Consider the following 22969-nt stretch of genomic DNA (forward strand, 5'->3'; position numbering starts at 1 on the left):
TTCTTTAGAATTTCATATTTAAAGAAACATTATCAGCTACAAAATTACGTTTTCATATATTCCCTTTAGTAGTAATACTTTCTATTCATTCTCCTGGTCCAATTTCATTCCCTAGAGTCACCAACACAAGGTGGTGTACTACCTCAGCTAATCTAACTTTAATGCTCATTACAAACTTTAAAGGGAATAATTCCAAGATTTAACTCCACGTTTGCTCTTAATTTTCAGGAGACAAAGTCTTCATTAAGCTAAATAATTTTATTTTTATTGTCTAGCTTGCTAGACAATAAATGAGATTTAAACTTAATCAACTTATTTTCAATTTATTAAAATGAAGTGTAACTCAATTCTTTAAATAAAAAGTAAAACTCTTTTGGTCATATAAAACTTTAATGACCCTAATCTATTTAATGAAGCAGAGTAAGCATGTCAAAGAATCCTATGTCACCATTAGAAATGGTATATATTAAAAATTTAAAAGTAGAAATATTTTGGAGCACATCAAAGCAAATCACATATTATTAATTTAATGCGGATTCCCTCACCTTGAAATCATCAGGAATGAGGAGTTTTGATGTTCGTAGAAAATTCAAGATATATCTGAACATCTGGCCATCTCTGTCAATGAAATAGTGCTGTTTGAGGCTGTCCAGAACAATGGGCTCTGTACCATCAAAAAGTCTTCCAATTCTGTGATAGGAAAACAGGGAAGAGTGCAGACAATTAGATCAACTGGTCGTTAAAACTAAGAGCTCGAGTTTTGTATCCCTGTCAAAGGTAGTATTTTCCTAGACAGCAGTCAAGAAAAATCATCCATTAAGTGGTTATGGTTCTCTGAGTAAATATCTTAGAACCAAATGCTTCAAAATAGTCTCAGGTTTTCTCAAATACATTCTTTCCTTCACAGTCTTTCACCTGCAAAGAAAATGTTCCTGACACGGTCATTATGACAAAGTGCGGTCACTATAATGGAAGACCCCGTCTTTTCCTCTGTGCCACTTAAAACAACCTTCTCTGCTACTTAAAAAGTGTTACTGCTCCAAAGTGTCTTCTAAACAGACTCTATTTAAAAAGCAATTCTGTTTTTTAAGAAACTATTTTCTGAGTTTTCCCCATCAATGAATCCCAAGCATCTAAAAATAAGGTAGTGCCAATATGATAACATTTATATTACACAAATAAAACATCACTCCTCTAGGAGAATATGTTTTCCATTAGCAATATACAGTCCAGTTTCTTAGGTCTTATAATGAAGAATTATTAAAATCCAAGGATTATCATAAAAAAGTCTGACCACCCAAAAAATGTGACTTAGTTCTAGAATTTAAGTTGACTATAGGTAAACTTTTAAAAAAACAAGGATCTTCAGTCTGTTTTCCTGTTTTTAGTGTTAATATTTGTATAATGTGACACAGTGTAGGAAGGCTGAACCTACACACTCTTTATATATATTCAGTTAAAAGAAAGTGCTCATGTCTATTCTATGAACAAGAAGCAGGCTAGCTAATGGTGCACATGTCTGACATTGGAATTCATACCCTAGAAATCACTTCCTTTTCCAAAAGGTTCACTTTAGCAACGGCTTTATGGGGGTACTGGGCATCGGACCTAGGAGTACTGTACCATGGCACTGCATCCCTATACCCCATTTTGTTTTCTTTTGTTTTTTAAAACAGGGTCTTGCCATGTTGCCCAGAGTGGCCTTGAACTTGTGACCCTCCTCCTCCCTCCTCTTAATAACTAGGGTTAGAGGCATGTGTCACCATGTGCAGGTCAAATGACTCCATTTTTTAATAAAAAGCTTTTACTGGTCTCATAACAAGTCCATCTCTGATTTGAAATGCCATTTTTACTTCTTTAAAGATTGTTTTGAAATCATAGGTTTTTAAGTATTATGTTGGAATGGTACAGTGGTTCACAGTAGCTCAATAATTTTACCCCTCTTAAAATATGACAAATAGGTAAGGAAAGCTGCTTTCAAAAAAGAAAGTCATGTGAATTTTGCTTTCAATAAAAAGCCTTTAAAGATGATTTAAAAACTCATGTCCTATATGAAGGTGGTATATGCAAAGAAGAAAGTAATGGTAGGGTTATAGTTCAAAACCTCAATAAATTTTTCTGAGCTAGTGTTTTATCTCAACTTTCCATGAAATGAATGTGATTATCCAGGGCATGGAGCACAGTCATCCCAGGAATCTTTCACTGCCAGCTACCTAGTCATTCATTTCTCACTGACACATCAATCGCACGGGCAGTAGGCTAGAAACTTACAAATGCTTAGTCACTTACGTGTAGTGTTTCCAGGACAATCTGATGCAGGATAGGAAAGAATGAGACTTGTTTGCCTCTTACTAAAACATCTCATTCTTCACTGTTAGCAACATGATAAATTTACAGTTGACAGGGGAAGAAAGGCATATTAATTGCTTTCCAGATGCCTGTACTATCCTCAGTACTTTGTACCTGTAACAAACCCATTGTCCTCATCTTAAAGAGGAAGGCTGGGCATGATGGCGCATGCCTATAGTCCCAGCACTTGGAAGGCTGAGGCAGGAGGATCGCTGTGAGCTCAAGGCCAGACTGGGCTACTTAGTGAGTTCAAGGCCAGTCTAAATTACAGAGTGAGACCTTGCCCCAATAAATAAGTAAGTAAGTAAGTAAGATGAAGAAATACTCTAAAAGGTGAATAACTTGCCCAACTAGTTAAGTAGCACTGGAGGATTTGCACTGTCTGATCCCAAAGAAGCTTTCCTCCACGGATGGGAATGAAAAAAGTTACATTAGCCAATGAAAGCTTTTGGTCTCATTTTTATTTCTGTCTGTATTTGCTGAGCAAGAACTTTGCAGTGAAAGCCTCTATACAGATTGTTTTAGGGGCCTGAAATAAATTAGTACCCATGATCTTAAGTCACTACAGTAAAAGAACAGTGATGAAAGTGTTTTATTCTTAAATAAACGTTATGCTTTCCATTCTTAGGTGCATATTCACTTTCTAGTGTAGACTTAGATACACTCAGGAACTGTATGAGAGATTTAATAAATCTCTACTGAGTGAATGAGTAAAGGAATCAGAAATAAGGAGTGTGGAATGGCAATGAGGCCTGGCCAGTTACTACCTATAATCAGAATGAACTGACCTCCCTGAATACTAATTTCTTTCATAAATTGTCTCATGTTTTGCTCAGGGTTCCTGAGCTCAAAAAGTGGCCAAGAGTAGAAAATATTCCAAGCCAGCCAAGAGAAATTTCTATGAAAGCAACCCCACTAATTCTGTAGGCATTAAAGAACAGGATTTAGGAGGGAAGGGCACAACCTTGGCAGAATACATTGTCATAGACCTTTCTATAATAGAAACATGTCATTGAAATGGTTTTTAGGACGGAAAAAAACAAAACAAAAAATGATGTCTGGCAGGTACAGGAAATTGGGCACAGATGTTATCAAAGGCATCTTCACTTAGATTTAGATGAAACAGAAGAAAAAAAAAAAATAAAGAGCAGGAAGGAAATCTGAACAGAGACTTTCAGCCACAGAAAAGCCCTCCCAGCTTGTAGACCTGGAGAGAGCTGCCCTATCTGGAGGCACTCGACTGAGAACAGAAGGAATGAACACCAGTAGCAACCAGGAAACCTAGCTAGGACTACAAGCACAACAGGCAAGACCCAGGCCCTGACCCAGATTGCCCTGCTCAATGAAGTGTGAGGAGTCATCAAGCCCACCCCAACCAGTGTACCAGGGGTAAACTGAGCAGCCGGAACCTTTGCGGCGACCTCCTGCTGGGCGGGCCGGAAGCACTCAGGGGGGACCGGGAAGATGGCAGGGCTGACCCTGAGGAAATGCCCCTGTGAGACCGAAGCAGGGAAGGCCGTGTGTCCAGGGTGGAGAGGGTGGTTGAAGAACGTACACCACATAGGGCAGAAAAGGCTCCGTGGACTGTGGGAGCTTAGCGGGCCAGGGCCGTGGAGAAAACGGGGAAAGAACTGGAAAGGGACACGTGGGCCACGGATGCACATTCCAGACAGAAGTGGACGGCTTCTTGGAGAAGAAAAAGTTCCAGATTAGAATCAACAAATGTTAGAAATAGTAAAAGGAATCGCAGTGTTGCTGGTTTCTGCCAACTTTAAAAGGAGGAACGTTTAGAGTTGTGACAACAGCGCAGAAGGGGAGGGAAGGCGGTGCCAATAATCATAAAATGGTGTCCCTGGGTGGTTTTGGAGACCAGGCCGATTGTGCTGTGGAAAAGTATTGTTTGGCTAAGCAAATAATAGGGGAAATCACAAGGCTGTATTTCTTGTGGACATGTGAATGGAGTTACAAATCAAACTGCAGTGATGTGTAAACTCTGGTGCCTGAAAACTATGTGGAACTGATTACAGTTTACTAACCTTGGAGAACATTCCTGTTTTCCAACTGACCAAGACCAAGCTGGCTCCAGATGATGTATGGCTAGGCTTTTCTTCTTGTTGTTTTTACACTCTTTGAACCAAGAGGCAATGCTGAGAAAGACTTCCTTCCACAATTTTTTTTTAAAAGAATGATCGTTATTATGGTAACTAATTTTAAAAACATTTTATTTTGGGAAATTTCAAACTTATAACAAAGCAGAGAAAATAATAACGAACCCCTGAATGACCATCAGCCAGTTTCAGAATGTATCAACTCTTGGTCAATTTTAATTCACATCACGCTGTATGCCTTCTCTCTCCTTGTGTGAGTTCTGAAGCACACCTCAAACATCACATTTTATCTGTAAATATTTCATGAACTAATATGATTATAAGCGTTCACTAAAATATGCATGAGTCAGTGTTATATTCTACTTGTTTAATCTATTGATTAATCTTGTATATGGAGCAAGTAAGTGAGGACCTAATTTCAGCAGAAATGAAGCTCTTTTTGGAGGGAAGTCCTACAAATGAATGAATGCACAAGAAAAAAATCTTCAGTGACTCATACCAATGGCAGGGGTCCCATGCCCAGTCCTACCAGGTGGTCAAGAGTGAGGTCTGCACAGCTGCCCTTTTTAAAGCTTCCGACATAAGTCTCAACTGAGTTGCGAACCCATGTAAAGAAGGAGGAACAGAAAGAATAGAAAGAGGAGCACATCAACACTATCAACTTGGAAAGTGCTAGGTTAGTCATTCTGTCCCTTATAGCTGTTGCAGCACTTTCTTAAATAGCTAACCTCACTTTTAGAAGTGAAGGATCCCCAAGATGATCTAGTTCAACCTCCTGTTGAAACATAGAAACAGCGTCCCAAATACATACTCCTCAAGGATGTGATGCTGGAGAGACATACAGCTACTTCAAACCTCACCACGCTGCCCCCGGGGCAGAGCGCAGAGACCAGTCATGCTCCAGCCTATGGAGGACAGCTGCTCTAATGTTAGTTACTACTTAGTGAATAGTATAATGAGCTAGAGAGTAACCTGGTTGTTTTATGAGCTTTATCTTGTTTAATCTTTACACTGATCCATGAAGTGGCCTTACCATTCTCATTTTGAAGAAAAAGAAAGAAGCTTAAATGGTTAAGTCTCATGGCCAAAGGGTCAAAGCTTTTCAATGACAGAGTCCATATGCTACCCCAGGTATGAAAAGCTTGTTTTCTTGACCACTAAATATACTGCCTTTTCATTTATAATTTTTTAAAAAAAGATTAATAACTTCCATTGGGAAATGTATAATTATTATAGTTTGAGAGCACTTAGAACCCTAAGTAATAGGTAACATTATTTGGTTACTATCAATTTTATAGGAAACTTAATTTACTTAATAGATGGGATATTAAAAAGTTGAGGCACTGCACCTTGGTTTTGTTGAGGTCAGGGAAAGCTCTGATATACCAACCGAGAAGCTGGTGTTATGGTTTAGATATTAAATGTCCCCCACATCTCACATATTTAAAACTTTCGCCCCAGCTGCTGCGCTGCTGGGAGACGATGGAAATGCTCTGAGTTGTGGAGGAAGCAGGTCACCGGGGACGTGATCTTGAAGGGTCTAACTTGTCCCCAGCTCCCAGGCTCTTTTCCTATCTGCTTCCAGGCTGCTACAAGGTGAGCAGCATTGTTCCACTATGCCCTTCCTGCCATGTTTGTCTTGCCAGAACCTCACCATGCCTAAAAGCAACAGAGCCAGCTGATCACGGATATCTGAAACCATGGACCAAAACAACTCTTTCCTCCTTTACGTTTTCTCAGGTATTTTATTGCAGCATGAGGAAGCTAACACAGATGTCCTAAACCAACCCAAAAGAAAACAGCTCAGCATTTCTGAGGCTACTTTTAATACTGTTGGTAGCACTGTGAAAGAGCATAAGAAATGACAGATAAAGGGATTCTCAGGGCAATGAAAATGCTTCTGGGAAGAGTAATACACGTCCCATCCATGTACCTGATAGCTCCTGCTCCATGATATGCTGTCTTCTCACACTGAATCTGGATGAACTCTATGGGATTTGTGGCTTTAAGCTAAAGAAATTCAGCCTGGGGAGGTTTCCAACACTTCCAAGGTCCAGTGCCTCAACTTTTTTATATCCCATCTATTAAGTAAATTAAGTTTCCTATAAAAATTGATAGTAACCGAATAATGTTACCTATTAACATGAACCAGTACCTATCCATACAACCAGTCCTTCTCATGCTACCTGGTGAACATCTTGTCACATTTTGCACTACGGCACCCAGCATGACATCAGCTGTGCTTTACCTCAGGGCAAGAGGGATAATTCATTCCATTCTCCCCAGCTGGTCCACGCCTGGCAGTTACAGGAGCACCAGTTGCTGCAGGATAGACTTGCCCAGGGCAGGCAGGAAGTTCTCCTGGGGTGACGTGCAAAGGCCGACCAAGGGATGGGAGGGCGAGGAAAGGGTAGGGCAGGTGTTGGGCCATGTTACCCACATAGCTCCACTCTGCCAAGAAATGCTTTTTTTTTTTTTTCCTACCTCTGGGCCTTCAAGCAATAGAAAATATGGTTTGGACCTAAGGAAAAGATTTCATGTTGTTTCTGGTTCAGACTTATTTTACTAGCTAAGAGATTCAAAGGCAACTTCCAAATTACCTTGTTAGCATTTGGAATTACTTTGAAATGATAAAAGTGATACCTACTCCTTGCTGAAAATTGGAAAAGTGTAGAAGGCAGAGAAGCAGCCAAACAGAAAAATAGTCTGCCATGAGTGCACCACTTAGTCGGGCATTCTTAGAAAATGTTATTTTCCTGTTGAATTATTCTGTTTTCAGAGTACCAGTAGCCAAATGAGGTAGAGGGTTGAGTGAAGGTATGGACACTGCTATGTGCAAACAAATCGCGCGCGCGCGCGCGCGCGCGCGCGCGTGTGTGTGTGTGTGTGTGTGTGTATGTGTGCGTGTATGAACGTGAGGCACGAGGACAGTTGCCAGCATGCGGGGAACCTGGCTCCGAGCAGCAGGAAGGGAAGGAGATGCTGCAGATGCGATGATATGGTAACCAAAGGATACCTCCGCCTCTTTTCTCCTGGGACGGGACAGCAAAGAAACAGAGGAAAGGAAGGGCCACGCTGGGTTAATGCCTGATACTTTTGGAATTCAAGAGTGTATTCTTTTGCATTTATTTTTAAATGTCTATAATAAAAAATTTTAATTCTATGATGGATATTATTATAACAAAAATTGCTAATTTTCTGTTTTAGAAGTCTGAATGATCATGCACAGTATTTAATTTTCTTGAAGTATAACTGTTAAAAAAAAATCTAAGAATAGTTCTTCAATGTTTCCGGATTTGGGGAATTTCATCTATATTTCACGAATGCAGATAAAAAGTACTTCAGAGCTTGTTAAAGCAAAATGGATAGACGTAATTTAAGGGAAGGGAGAAAATAAATTCTAAGTAAAAGCAAACAAAACAAATTATATCTACTTATGGGGAAGTAATGTTCCTAGTCTCTGTTCCCCGAGGCGGCATCGTTTTCTTAAATGATATACAGAGCTGAAGAAAGGAGGGGAGACAGAAAAGGCAAGTTTAAAGTATAAGAAAAAGCATGAGTGCAATAACAGCTCAGTAGCTGGACATTTTGGAGAATCTATCCCAGTGGCAGTTTTGGTGGCCCAGGGGCATCCCAAGGCTACTCAGGGATTGCTTATTCTCCAGGAATCTTATGAGTCCTCCACATGACTCTTGGCCTAGAAAATTCTTAAAGATTAGGAAGGCTACATTGACTATTTCCTATGAAAAAATATTTTAGGGTCCTTGATTTCTTAAACAGCCATCAGAATTTATGTAAGTAGGCTTCCTATTTCTACATTTGTTGAATGGCTGCCATGTGCCCTGTCTTCTGCTAGGCCTCTTTAGTGGAGCACGATATGGTCTCTGAGTATGTGGAAGGACAGAGGAGAGGAAGCCAGACAGGGCAGGCAGGAAAGCTTCCCACAGAAGGTAATGTCTGTGTGGGATTTTGAGGTATCACTAGGAGTATGGGCAAGGATGAAGAAAGAACACGATGGGTGAGGTGGGGAAGCACGGAGTGGAGAATATTTCTCTCAGTGGGTCGACTTTAGCAAGACTTATAGCGCAGCATTATTCACAAGAGTTCTGACGCGGCACATTCAGTCATGTTTTCGGGGCCCCTGGTACATTCAGCTCTAAGACTCAAAGACCTGAGTTCAATCTGGCATTAGCACCCACATCGGTTTGCATTTTGATTTTTTTATCTGAGAAATGGGATCATACCTAGCTCAAAGGATTCTTATGAGGAACAAATGGATATCTAGTAAGACTGACATTACCTGAGTTAGTGGTATTTATTACGTGCAGGGCATGATACTGAGTTGAGGCGACTGTCTGCGGCTGGTAGTATTGTCTCCACTTTACAGGTGAGGACACCGTAGCCAGCAAATAAAGGATGGCGCCAGAACTCACATCAGGCAAGTGGACTGCAGAGCCCAGCTTTGTCTACTCCCTTCCTGCCAGGGGGTCTGTTTCCCTCCCCTGTAAATGCTGTGCGACCTGGCTTAGTGCCTGCTGGCTGATGTTCCTTCTTAGGAGCTTGAGTGCTATGTCCCCCAAACACAGTTCTTACTATGTATAAAATCCTGCTGAATTGGATGAAAACCTTTAAGATCACTTGGGTCTCACTGGCCTGAGCAAGTGTCTGTTTTAAAGTGACTGTGTGGTGCCAGAGAGTGAACTCAGGGCCTCTGTACTGAGCTCCATTCCCAGCCCTTTTATAAAAAATACTTTTTTTATTTCAAGACAGGGTCTCGCAAAGTCACTAAGTCGCCTAGCCTGGGCTTGAACTTTTGAACCTTCTGCCTCAGCACCCCCAGAGTGTTGGAATCACAGCTGTGCACTACCGCACTGGCCTACAAATGGCTATTTTTCTAAGGTCAGTCCAGGATCAGAACCACCCCCGGAAACCCAGTTGGGCGTTTTCAGTGAACACAGTTTCTGTGGAGGTTTTCTCTTGCTTTCTATTTGGGCAGGCAGGCAAGAGCGTAGCACACAGCCTGCCCCGCAGCCTCCTCTGCCCTCCTCCTGCGACTCTTCCAGATCAGGTGGTATTTTTGACACACTCCTTAAGCCATTTCTCTTGATTTAAAGCTCTAGTGTATGTTTCCCACTTTACACTAATAATTACTATTGAAGAGAAAAAGTGCTCTACTAGCAAACATTTATTGAGAGTGTGCGTTAGGCACTCAGCTAAAGGCTATGGACTGTCTGCTTGAATCCTCACAACAGCTCTGTCAGGTACGTACAGGTACTGTTTCCATGGCACTAACGGAGAAATGGAGGCACGGGGCCAACAAGTAACTTGCTGACGGTGCTGAGCCATGAATCCACTTTCCCTGACGAATGATGGCCAGTGCACACAGAGCTGCTCCCCTCAACACAGGCACATGAAAGAGTGGTCGCGGTGGTGCAGTGTTAGAGCACTTGCCTAGCGTGTGTGAGGCTCTGAGCTCCATCCCTAGTATCACAAAAACAAACAAATAAACAAATAACGTGGGCCAAGCATGCTCTCCTGGCTCCGAATGTCCTTCTGCCCCAGAACTCCCAGCTTTGTCCCTGTCCTGGTGCCTCCTGCCAATGTTTTTACATTGTGCAGTTGCACTCCAGTTATCTTGTGACCGGAAAAATGTGTCCTTGTTTTCCCAAGGGATTTAGACTGTTTGAGGACAGTCCTTCTTCCTGGGCTTCTTAGTATCGGTAACTCTGACTAAGGGGCCAGTGCCTTCCTGAGGAATAAGATGGGACATTCTTGAGTCTTCCATCCATGTCATCAGTGTCTCACTCTGGGCCCATCCCTCCAGGGACTGATGCTCTCTAGCTAACCTCCTCTGTCTGCAGTACTTTGTCATCATTAATGAGAACAGGATGTAGAAGGGAATTTCCCCCCATTTCCTTCAGTGTTTTACTATTCCAGACTGTTGGAATTTTCTCAGAGCATTTCAGAGTTGTCACTTCAAATGCAAGCATCATATTAATTCTATGAGAGAATGATGGCAAACCAGCTATTTCTATGTTCAGCTTCACAGTTTTCCCCACTTGGAATCATGCCAGCAAAACAGAAGCTTATGGTGAAAGTGTTTAAATTTTTGGCAGCCGGTCCTGCACCTGGCCAATGCTGCACCCTGCCAAGGACTTGTGCCCAAGCCCTGGGGACTCAGGAGCTCAGCATCCTGCCTCCGTTTCCTGGGTTCTCCACAGCACAGTGCAACAGAGCTGACAACCAAGACACTGACGCTATTGAAGAAAAGACCAACACCCAAGAGAAGAGGCTGGCTTCAGAACTAAAGAGACGTCCTTCCATAGAGACTGGGTGACAGGCAGCCTTGGGAGACAGGCTTGCCAAGGATGAGAGCTAATAAGGATCCCCTGGGATCCCCCGGGAGGCCTGGGCTCAGACCAAGGAGCCTGTATTTGGTGGTGGAAGGCCAGGTTCATCGGGAATAACTATCAGAGGGGGTGGTTTTGGAGAAGAAGGCATTTAACCTAGTAGCATGTTTGAGCTCTAGCACTGCTGCCAATATTCAGCAGAAATCAGTGTTCCCATAAGATCAGTAAGGGCACAATGAGGGGAAGAAAAATCATAAGCTACACAGCAGATAGGTCTGAAAGGGAACCAGTGGAGGTAAAACAGTTTTCTAAGGTGCTTGGCAAATTTAGAATTAATCACATAATTACCCTAAGTATACTAATGATTAGCAAGTTGAGAGGAGACACTAAAAAACAACTATTTGAGCTAAAGAAAGAGATGCAAAACATGAATGCCCAGCATAGAAAAGAATGGGAGTCCATGCAAAAGTTCCAAGGAGAAATCCAGGAGATTAAAAACATAATTAAAAGTATTAGTAACAGCAACCAATGTGAAGACAGAGTCAGACCTAGAGGAAAGGGCTATGGTCAATGATCAATTATTGAGAGATACCTTGAAAACAAGGGAAAGGGAACATGAAAAATGAATCCAACAACTCTTAGATGACTCAAAGAGGTCTAATAGTAACTAGAATTAGCAAACAATCAGAAGATGGCCCAGAAGGCATAAACCACTTGTTTACACAAGCAATAGCAAAAAATCTTCCAGACATGGATAAAGGATTTAACATACGGATAAGCAAAGCACACAGTACCCTGAATAGCCATAATCAGAAAAAATTTCACCACACCACATAATAATTAAAATACCAGAAATACAATGCAAGAACAGAATCTTAAAGGCTGTTAGAGAAACACAATGAATCACCTATAAAGGAAAATGGGTCAGAATTGTAACAGATTTCTTATCACAAACCTTTAAGGCAAGAGCAGCATGGAATAAAGTGTTTCAAGCTCTTAACGAAAACAACTTCCAACTCAGACTATTATAGCCTGCAAAATTATCTTTCAAAATTGATGGGGAAATAAATTCCTTTTATGATAAAGAAAACCTAAAAATTCATGGTCACCAAACCAACACTCCAAAAAATTCTCAAGAATATTCTAGAAGGAGACAATGAAGCTAACAATGCTAACATGTAAAATAAAATGAATAAGGATAGCATTTAAGTGGAAGGGAAAGAAAGCGAAACAACAACAGGAAATTAATATGAGGACAGGCTGAAGGCAATACCTATCAGATACTACAATCAGTGTGAATGGGCCTAGCTTGCCAATCAAAAGACACAGGTTAGCAGAATGGATCAAGAAACAAAATCCAATGGTATGCTGCACATAAGAAACATATTTAACACAAAAAAGAAATTCATAGGTTAAAAATCAAAGGATGCAAAACAATATTCTACACAACAGGAACTCTAATACAAGCAGGAGTAGCTACCCTATTTTCAGACAATGTGGATTTCAAGCCAAAGCTGATCAATAGAGAAAAATAAGGACAGTACATATTGTTTAATGAAACTATTCAACAGGAAGAGATAACAATTACAATCATATATACACCAAATCACAGTGCTCCTAACATTATAAAACAAACTCTAATGGATATAAAAGATCAGATAAACATCAATACAATTATAATGGGAGATTTCAATATTCCACTATCACCAACAAGTGAACTGAACAAAAAAATCAACAAAGAAACATAAGAGTTGAACCAAACCTTTGAACAGAGGGACTTAATAGATATATACAGAGTGTTCCACTCAACAACAGAATACCTATTCTTTTCAGCAACACATTTGGTCCTTTCTCCAAAATAGACCACACACTAGTTAAAAAAGAAGGCCTAAGTAAACATAAAAGAATTGAAATTTTACCATGCATATTATCAGAATATTATTAGCAACTAATTCACAAACATACATATGAAACAAATGGAGAACTCAAAAAATGGAGAGATTTCTAGATACATAAGAACTGCCAAAACTGAACCAAGAAGACTAAAAATCTTGAGCAATCCAATAATAGGAATGAAATTGAAGCAGTAAAACAAAACAAAACAAAACAAAACAAAACAAAACAAAACACAATTATCAGCTGAAAAAAGCCCAGGGACTGATGGATTCACAGCCAAGTTCCGTAAGAACTTCAGGAAAGGGCTGAGTGTGGTGGCACATGCCTATAATCCCAGCACTGGGGAGGCTGAAGCAGCAGGATCACAGAGAGTTATAGGCCAGCCTGGCCTACAAACTGAGTTCAAGGCCATCCTGAACTGCATAGTGAAATTCTATCTCAAAAGGACAAAACAAATCAAAAGAATGTCAGGAAAGAGCTAACACAAATACTGCTCAAATTTTTTAATAAAATTGAGGTGGAAGACATACTTCCAAAATCATTCTCAGAAGTTAACATTACCCTCATCCCCAAATCAGACAAGGATACAACCAGGAGGACTATAGGTCAATTTCTTTAATGAGCACAGGTGAAAAAATTCCTTAACAAGATACTGGCAAACAGAATGTAACAAATCACTCAAAAGTTCACACACCATGACCAAGTAGGCTTCATCCCAGGAAGGCAAAGATGGTTCAACATACACAAATCAATACATATAATTCATCGCATAAACAGAGAAACAAAAATCACATGATTATTTCAAAAAATGCAAAAAAACCATCTGACAAAAATCCAATATTCATTCATGATTTTAAAAAATAGGTATAGAAGGTCCTTATCTCAACATGATAAAAACCATTTATGGTCATCTTACTGCCAATGTCACAATAGATGGGAAAAGGCTGAAAGCCCTTCCTCTAAAGTCAGGAACGAGACAGGGATGTCCATTATCATTACTGCTGTTCAACATAATCTGTGAAACATTAGCCAGAGCAATTAGGCAAAGAAATAAATAAAAGGGAAATGCATAGGAAAAGATGAAGTAAAAATATCATTGTTTTCAGATGACATAATCCTTTACTTGCAAGGTCCAAAAAACTCCTAGAATTGATAACCAAATTCAGAAGGATAGCAGGATACAAAATAAATACACAGAAAAAAATAGCATTCCTATACACTAATAATGAACTCACTGACAAAGAAATTAGGAAAACAATACCATTCGTAATAGCATCAAAGAAATTAAATAGTTAGGTATTAACCTAACTAAACAAGTAAAAGACCTCCAATGAAAATTACATATTAGTCTGAAAAAGGAAATCAGAAAGAGGAGACATCACATAATGGAAAAATATCTCCTGTTCCTGGTTAGGCAAAACCAACATAATCAAAATGCCCATACTTCCAAAACTGATATACAGATTTAATATAATCCCTGTCAAAATACTACTGTCATTTCACATAAAACAAGAGAAAACAATCCTAAAGTGTATATGGAATCAGAAGAGGTCAAGAATAGCAAAAGCAATCCTAGGTAACAAAAGCAAAGCACATGGCATCACAATCCCAGACATGAAGTTATATTATAAAGCTACAGTAATTAAAATAGCATGGTATTGCCATAAGAACAGGCAAGTGGATCAATGGACAGAAGCAGAAGAAGTAGAAACAACCCCAGGTACATACAGCTATTTGATCTTTGACCAAGAAGACAAAAACCTACAACAGAGGAAAGACAGTCTCTTTAATAAATGTTGCTGGGAAAATTGGATCCTTGTGGAGAAGGTTGAGTCTAGTCCCACATATCTCACCATGCACTAAACTAAAATCAAAATGGATCAGAGACTTAAATATTAGAACAGGAACTCTTAATCTATAATTCACAGAATAGGAAAAAAATTTTGCCACCTACTCCACAGACAGAAGACTAACATGAATAATGTATAAAGAACTCAAAAAATTTAGACCCCTCCAAAAAAAGACTCAATCAAAAAATGGGCAACTAAAATGAATACACACTTCTCAGAAGAAGGAGAAATGGCCAATGAGTATATGAAAAAATGCTCATGATCACTGGCCATCAGAGAAATGCAAATTAAAACTACACTGAGATACCATCTTATCCGAGAAAGAATGGCTATCATCAAAAAAGCTAATAATAACAAATGCTGGTAAGGATCTGCAGTAAAAGGAACTCTACTACATTGTTGGCGGGAATGTCAGCTAGTAGAAATCACTATGGAAATCAGTATGGATATTCCTCAAAAAACTAGAAATTCCATCTGTCTCAGTTATCTTCCCAAAAGAGGTAAAATAATCATATAGAAATATGTGCATTCCTATGTTTACAGCGGCACAACTTGTAATAGCCAGATCTTGAAAACAGTGTATATGTCCAACACAGGAGTGGCTAAGAAAAATATGGTATTTACACACAATGGAGTACAACACTGCCATAAAGAAAGATAAACTTGAGGCATTTGTAGGTAAATGGATGCAACTTGAGAACATAATGAAATAAGTCAGATACACAAGCTCAAATATCCCATGGTTTCTTTTAGAAGACAAACATTATACATAGAAGAGACATGAATAGAAAGTAAGAGAAGTTCAGATACTTCCCCAAATTACAAACTCCATTGCTTTACTTTATTTTATTTTATTTTTTGGTTTTCTTTTTGGGGGGGTGGTTTCCGGTACCAGGAACTGAACTCATGACCTTGCGTTTGCCAGGCAGGTGCTGAGCCGCTGAGCTAAATTCCCAGCCCCAACTCCATTGCTTTAAAAATATTTCAATTTACGCTAGTTGGTTTCATTTATACTAGTTTATCTTAGTTCATTGAAAGGAAAGGTTTGTGTTATTATTTGTTTGCTTCTTTTTTATAAGAATCTTTTTGGTCTATGTCTTATACTTGGAGTAGCTACTTTGAAGATAACAATACATAGTATAATAACTATTGTTATTCTCTTGTACTTGGTTAAAAATTTTTGTCTTATTTTTTATAAAATAAAAAATTAAGTCAAACAAACAAAAAAAATCTTTTGCATAGTATCTACCAGTGGAAAGCCAGAAGCTTAATAGTGGTTAATGAAAAGAATAAGAAAATATGTACAGTTTATCCAGAGACTAAGTAAATGTTTTTGAACACATAACAAAGATGTCTGGAGAGCTGAGGTTTTAGCTGAGAGAGAGTGCTTGTCTAGCATGTGCGAGGTCCTGGCTTCAAAACTCAACTCCTAGAGAAAAGCTGTACGGAAGGTAACTGTATTTACTCTGACTCTTTGAACCTCCTCACTCTGTATTAAGACACACACACATAGACACACTCGTTCATTGCTGACATCATTCAAGCATAGCAACATTCTCATTTAAATATTTAGAGTATCAAAAGGTGATTGGATGAATGAATATGAATAAATTATTCTGTTATTGTATGATTTCAAAGTGACTAGGAAGCCTAAAATCACATTCAGAAACTAGACTTTACAATGACAAAGCCAAAGGGAAATTTAGCCTCGGAACAGTGAATTATATATACATCCTTAAGAGAAGCAAAGAAGGCTGAAAAGTGGTCAAGAATCCCATTTCTGGAGCTTCAGAAGTATATAAACATAGTTTAGGAACGTATCAAATGTCCCTTTTGCCTAATAATCTTCTTAGAATGTCTAATTGCTTCTTCAAATCATGACGGATGATATGCCTGGTTGGTTTCATACAGTGAGAGACTTAAGATTTCTAATTTATGTCACAAGATTACTTAAATAGTCACCAAATCAAAATGGCATGTGAAAAATAAGAAGTTTATACCGGCTCATGAGTCAAAGACAACACTCACGGGTGTGTGTGGTTGGGAAATACCCGAGGAGGCTGCTGAGCACTCTGCCCTGGGCAGTACTGGGGCCAACAATGCAGTCCGTAGGTGTGTGTCTTGTGCAACCATCCACGCCCTGCCGGGCTTTGGCATGGTTATCATAGTTCAAGAATTTACCCCGAGGCACCAAGACAGTCCACAGGCACACTGGACAATAGGTGTATCCATAAATGATATTTCTCCCTCCTCTCCCGCAGCCAAAAAAATAAAACCAAGCCTAACCAGCAAATCATTTGAAGGGGGAAAATTTTTTCTGGCTAATCCAAGAATTTTTCATTTTTCTGTTCCTTTTAAGAAGAGTATATATAGAAAAGCTTCCGTAGTCATTTGACACCATTCGGTCCTGTAATTTGCTGTTCTTCTAATATCTCGTTAAGAAGTTCTGGGTGAGAAAAACACTTTTGCTAAGTTTTAAAATCTGCATAAGAGATTACCAGTGAGTTCCTCAGGAACCCAGGATGCCATGTACTTGGAAAATCAAGGCATATCTTCACTCTCCAGCTTTTCTAATCATCACAGACACCTAGCAAGGTGAAGAGAGGAATTTTATTTATTTTAACACAGTTCCACGGGTTTGCTTCGTTGTTACAGCCTTTATCCTGGGCCAGTTTAATGCATCCAAATTCTCTCTGACTTCCACCCAGTGTGACATCTTGTTCCTTCTGCAATGTAGCATCAAAATGGTGACATTTTCATGAAGTAACTTCAGTAGGGTGCCTACGGTTATAGATATAGGATACACTTAGAAGATCACTCCTGTTTTTCTTTTATATTGACTGAGCTGCTTTGAGACTAGGAGAGTTTCATTTTTTAAGGCAAGCTCTAAAGCCCTCAAGGCCTCCTAAGCTGTTTTTAAAAGATCAATTTTTGGAGGGTGGAGGGACCTCGCCAAGCTTAATGAGGCTGGGTGGGAGTCCTGGAACTCATTCAGCTCAAATCACAGAAACAAGTTTGGGCAAGCTCAAATCCATCTTTCATTTAGGAAGCCCTCCCAGCCTGGCAAGCTTTGCTACTGTTTGGAAGCTGTGGTTAGCTGTTATGCACGGTTGCAATTTATCTTCTCAATGTAGAGAACCCAATAAGTAAAGCTTCCTAAGCACAAAAATAATCATTACCACCAAAAAAGATAAACAGCAATGTCATTACTAAGCAACCTGACACATGACGTTCACACAGCAGCAAGAAGTCCGTCATCCAGGGCAGTGCTATTTCCGCGGACACTGTGTCATGGTCGGATTCATGCAGTCCAGCAAATAGCTGATGCAAGTGTGGGAATGGAATGATGAACTTTATCTAAATATTTTCTTGCTGCCAGAATGGAGCTTCAGGGTGTCGGCCTTGGGAATATGAATGCATGGGAGACATACACCTTGAAGAGTACACCTGACTTCTCATTTCATGCCATACCCTCTCACAACCTAACCAGGAGTGTCCTGAGCACAAACAACTTTGCGAATCCATGTCAGCTAGCTGGTGGGGACAAACTGTTGTCACTCTATGTCCAGGCATGTTGAAAGTGAATAATGGTAATTCATCTCACTGAGGCCATACATCCTGTATTAAACATAATGAAAAGAGATGGTATTTTAACGAGTGACATATAACGATAATAAGCAGAACTGTCTGGTAGATTTCTTAGACGGGACTGTTCTATTACTTCTGGGCCCAGCAGGGAGGACTGATGTGTTCAGTGGGTCCCGGAGATACCTTTCCTTAGAAAGGCTTCATGTTTTAATACACTCAAATTTTATTTTATTTCACTCATTCATTTTTTAAGAGATGGGCTCTTGCTATGTTGCCTATGCTGGCCTCAAATTCCTTGGCTCAAGAGATCCTTCCTAGTCACTGGGACAACAGGTGTGTGGCAGGCTAATGTGCTCAAACTGTAAATGAAAATTATAATTATGTGCCTGCATGTGAATAAATACACTTGTTTTTTTTTTCCATTGTCTTAATAAAAAAAAAAAAGATTGCCCCAAATGGAGATGATGTCATACATGGTTTTCTTCCAAACACAGACACCCAGCACTGGCCCTGAGTAGGGGTGCAGGGTGCCTGCTGCCGTCGCCACAGAGACTGTGTAAGTGGATAAAGGTGGCCACAGTGGCCTGGGAAGAAGATGCTTGGGCTACAAGCCGGACGCAAGAATCAGGCTGTGGGGCATACTGACCCCTGCCTTCAAAGCTCCCTACAGGGCCAACATGCCATTTGTCTGTTGGAAATTCACCTAAATCATTTTCACATCGGTCTTTATACCACCAAGAAGTGCCTAACCAAAGCACTAAACTAAAATCACAGTTTTGTGACTGGCAGAAAGGACAGAGTGTGTGGAGCCAGAATCAGCCCTGGAAAAGAGTCATATGAACTATGTGAGCAGGGCTGGATGAAGTAGCATTTAAAAAACTTAGCACTTAGCGAGACATGGTGGCACACGCCCCCAGCTCTTGGGAGGCTGAGGCAGAAGGATCGCTGTGAGTTAGAGGCCAGCCTGGGCTACAAAGTGATCTCAAGTCCAGCTTGAACTGCATAGCGAGACCCTGTCTCAAAAGGACAAAACAAAATTAAAAAACTGAGCTCCTTTAATGGAGTTTTTCTCAAGCACACAATAAAGGGGAGCATTTTTTTACATATTAAGCATGTAACAAACTGCCTGAACCTTCTATGAAGTACCTACTAATTAATTCTTCAAACAAATAAATGTACTGTTTGCTTTGGTATTATAAACTTCCTTGTATGATGAGAAGAAACATGAAAATATGATTTAGAGAGAAACAGTGAAAGTGGCCTTGGTATTGCTCAATGACAGCAGCCATCACAATGGATCAGAGACGAGCACAGTCAGTGTTATTGTTCCAGGTGATGTGAGTCATGCCAGAATCAATAAGAAAAGCCTCACTTTACTCCTACTGTCTGCTGCCATGGCCACACCGTGTGCACAACACTGGCCACACATTTACATTCCACAGTACTTCTCTGCAGACTAGGTTCCCAAACCGAGATGCATGAACAGCACATGGATACGCATAAAAACGGAAGACCTCCCTCTCATCCTGAGGGACACAGAGGAAGAAAACAGCAGGTGGAGCCCAGGAACCTGCATTTTCCCAAGTTCCCCGAGATGACTCTGATATTGGAGATCAGAGAAGAGGGACCAGGAGGAGGAAGATAGGAGTCACCATTTTATTAATTGCTACTTCCCTGCAGGGTAACTAAGCGAGAAAATCTCTCTCTGGTGTGTGCCTTGAAGAAAGGATGCAAATCTTTGCTGCTCAGATTGGACTTAGTCTGGCTCTCTACTAGGGACTAAGGTGGAAGCCACCCTGAGGGTAACGAGGTTTGTAATACTGCAGATGGCCTTCCTTCCTGGCTAGAGACCAACGTCAGAACACAGTTCTGACAGGCGGAACGGCGGACTACACCATTTAGACATGACTTGTTCATGGGATGGAAGCTTGGTCCCCAGTGTAACAGTATTGAGAGAGCGTGGGACATTGAAGAGGTGGGGTCTACTGGGAAGTGATTAGGTAATGGGGACACCACCCTCACGAATGGGTTAAAGCCTTCTCAAGAGAGACTGAGTTAAATTCTCTGAAGACAGGATTAGCCTCACAGGAGTGACATCGACCTTAAAGGGATATATTCATTCTCTTGAAGCAGGTTGTTATACAGTGAGATTGGCAGTCCCTCAGTCTCTCATGCCATGTGACCTCTCTTCCACATAAGCCTGCTTCTCTTTCTGTTTTTGCCATGCTTGGGAAGCATATAGCCATTAGCAGATGCCAGTGCCATGATCTTGGACCTTAAGAATTATGAAGTAAATAAACTTTCTCTTTATGAATTACCAAGCCTCTGGTGTTCTGTAATAGCAACAGAAAAGACTAATACAAACTACATGGCTGAACACAGGAAACATTAAAAAAATTCTATGTCCATATACCTGTCCCAAACCAATAAAATTATTATCTTTGGGAGCAGGGTGAGGCACTGTTTTTCTATTTAACAGGACCCATGGATTCTAGAATGGTCACTGGGTTGGGAATCATTATGATAAGACAGGAAAAGTATGGGTCCTCGAGTCAGAGTGGGAGCTGGGATCTTGGCTCTTCCCCCTCTTCCTGAAGAACATTGGATGCTGGGGTAAAGTCACCTAACTTTTCTATATTCTCATCTGAAAACTGCTGTGAATGCCAACCCTACCTATAACCTCTATGAGGTTACTGGGGTTCATGCATGAGATAAAACATTCAATGAACTCAGCCCAACATAACGTCATCATTTGTATGGCTTTACTCTATCACTTGTCCTCATATTGAGGAACTGGCCTCTGTATACAGTATCTTTCCCAGGCATTCATTCATAGGTTAAGCAGACTTTTGTATGTCTACTCAAGTACTACAGTGGGTCTTAACAATACAAGGATGAAAAATCTGTGAGAAGAAGCTTTGCGGGCTTCTATGTAAGAGGAGGCTGAGTTGTCACCAAGTGGAAACTTAATAAAAACAGAGACTATTACTACTATTACTATTAGTAGACTAGTTCTACTTTGAGGCGTTTGACACTGTGGTACCCAATGTTATTCCTGAGTGACTCTGCCATTAAGATGCCAGCAAGGGTGCCCTCAACAGACCTGAAGCTGGCAGGGTGGCCTTTACTTTCTCGCTTGGTCCACTCAGAAGATGAGACAAGAAGTTGTTGGTGGTGTTACTTCCCTCTCTGGGGCTTCTGCACACATTTATTAAAACATCTTGTAACTCAATACTTTAGTCAAAACCAAACACCAGGGACCAATAAATGCAAAATTTAAAAAACGCTACTCAGAAACAATATTATGAGGAATGCATTATCAAGGTGATCTAAGATAACTGCATCGAGACTGATTCTTCACCCACTGCCTGAGCATCAGCTTCCTGCATGGTTCCTCATAGAGATGAAGGGGAAACACATCATCAGCTAATGGAAAAACAGGATTCAGAGGGGACAGTGGACACAGGCGTGACTTGTGATACTGAAGTGACAAAAACTTGCTCCGAAATATAAACTAAGATGTAAACTAGATTTTGGCTTGAAAATTGAGCAAAGAAAGATATTTCTTGGGGAAGAAAGAATCACATGGGAAGAAAATTATCTCTACACTTGATACGAGGGGGCACAGACCACATCCTCAGACGTGCCTATTTTCCTGTACATGAGTATTCCTAATATCACTTAATAATGAATGAAATACTGCTTATTGCTCATTGTTTATTTGATTACTGTTCATCTGCCCCTTCCCTCATATTATAAGCTACAAGACAGTGAGGACTTGTTGGCCATTGTGTGCCCCGGCAGATAGGCACACATAATAAACAGAATCCTATTTGGTTTCCTAGTGGCAAAGGATGTTTGCTGAATCTACCAGGAGCACAGGGTCAATTACTAAAGGTTTATCTTTTCAGCACTAAACAGAAAATCCAGCTTCACTGCTTGTAACAAAAAAGCTTTCTGAAGCCAACTGTTTCATTTATTCTTTGCCTGTACACCAGAGGAGCAATTTTGGAAAAGCAATATTGTAAGATGAAAAGGAGAGTCAGAGAAGAGGAAAATTTCTCTGTCATCCTGGAGAAACTCGCTGCTTTCCATTTGCCAGGTGCTTTTCCTCTCCTTAAATCCCTCTATACACTAACTTGTTTTTTCAGAGGATCAACCCATCTTAATGAGCAGAACTGTTTGTCATTTCATACATTTCCTTGGGAGTTTTCACAGCAGTGAGGAACACGCAGTTCTTTTCCAATTGTGCTGTGGCCATACAGCTAAGGATGGTTTCTACTCCCCTACAGCCCCCCAGTCACCTATTCTGTGACTCTGTAATACAGACAGTGAATTATTCAACATGTGGATCTAAAGGGCAGGTTATAATAAAAAGCTTTCAGCTCAATGCTATGCGTAATTCTGAAATAAAAGTTCAGCAAGCTGACAAATTGGATGCATTTATTTGGGGGAATTCTTGTAGAGATCCTTGAAACATGGGCCTGCATGAGGCCATGTGAGTCCCTATGCTTAGGGACTACCATGTTAAAGAAGAACCATGAAGTCATAAAACACCAAGTTCTAATACAGAATTACAGAGAACTCCCTAAACACCTCTATGGAAATCCCTGTTAGAATTCAACTGTCCTCAGAATACACACATCTGTCCTTTCATTGTGCATTCATCTGGCTTTCCTTTCTGTGGAGCTCCAGAGGAACACCCCTGTAACGGCTGACACACCCAAGAGCGATGTACTCCAGGAGCTGGTCACAGCTGGCAAGGCACACGCACTTGACATCTCCACCCTAAAGCTCCCAGCCTGCACGCCCCTTGAGTGGCCATGGG

At 40.4% G+C, this 22969-nt stretch overlaps 1 protein-coding gene across 2 annotated transcripts in view; it reads right to left on the reverse strand.

The window, feature by feature from the left end:
• Window positions 1-22969, reverse strand: part of Kctd1 (potassium channel tetramerization domain containing 1) — a 94453-nt gene that overhangs the window by 20128 nt on the left and 51356 nt on the right. For both annotated transcript variants that reach the window (XM_013505731.1, XM_005372731.2), the window contains exon 3: window positions 546-690. In XM_013505731.1, coding sequence (XP_013361185.1) covers window positions 546-690 — 145 coding nt within the window. The remainder of the gene's footprint in view (window positions 1-545; window positions 691-22969) is intronic.

This window comes from Chinchilla lanigera, unplaced genomic scaffold (assembly GCF_000276665.1).
Source record: "Chinchilla lanigera isolate Chin_1 unplaced genomic scaffold, ChiLan1.0 scaffold00001, whole genome shotgun sequence".
Lineage (NCBI taxonomy): Eukaryota > Metazoa > Chordata > Mammalia > Rodentia > Chinchillidae > Chinchilla > Chinchilla lanigera.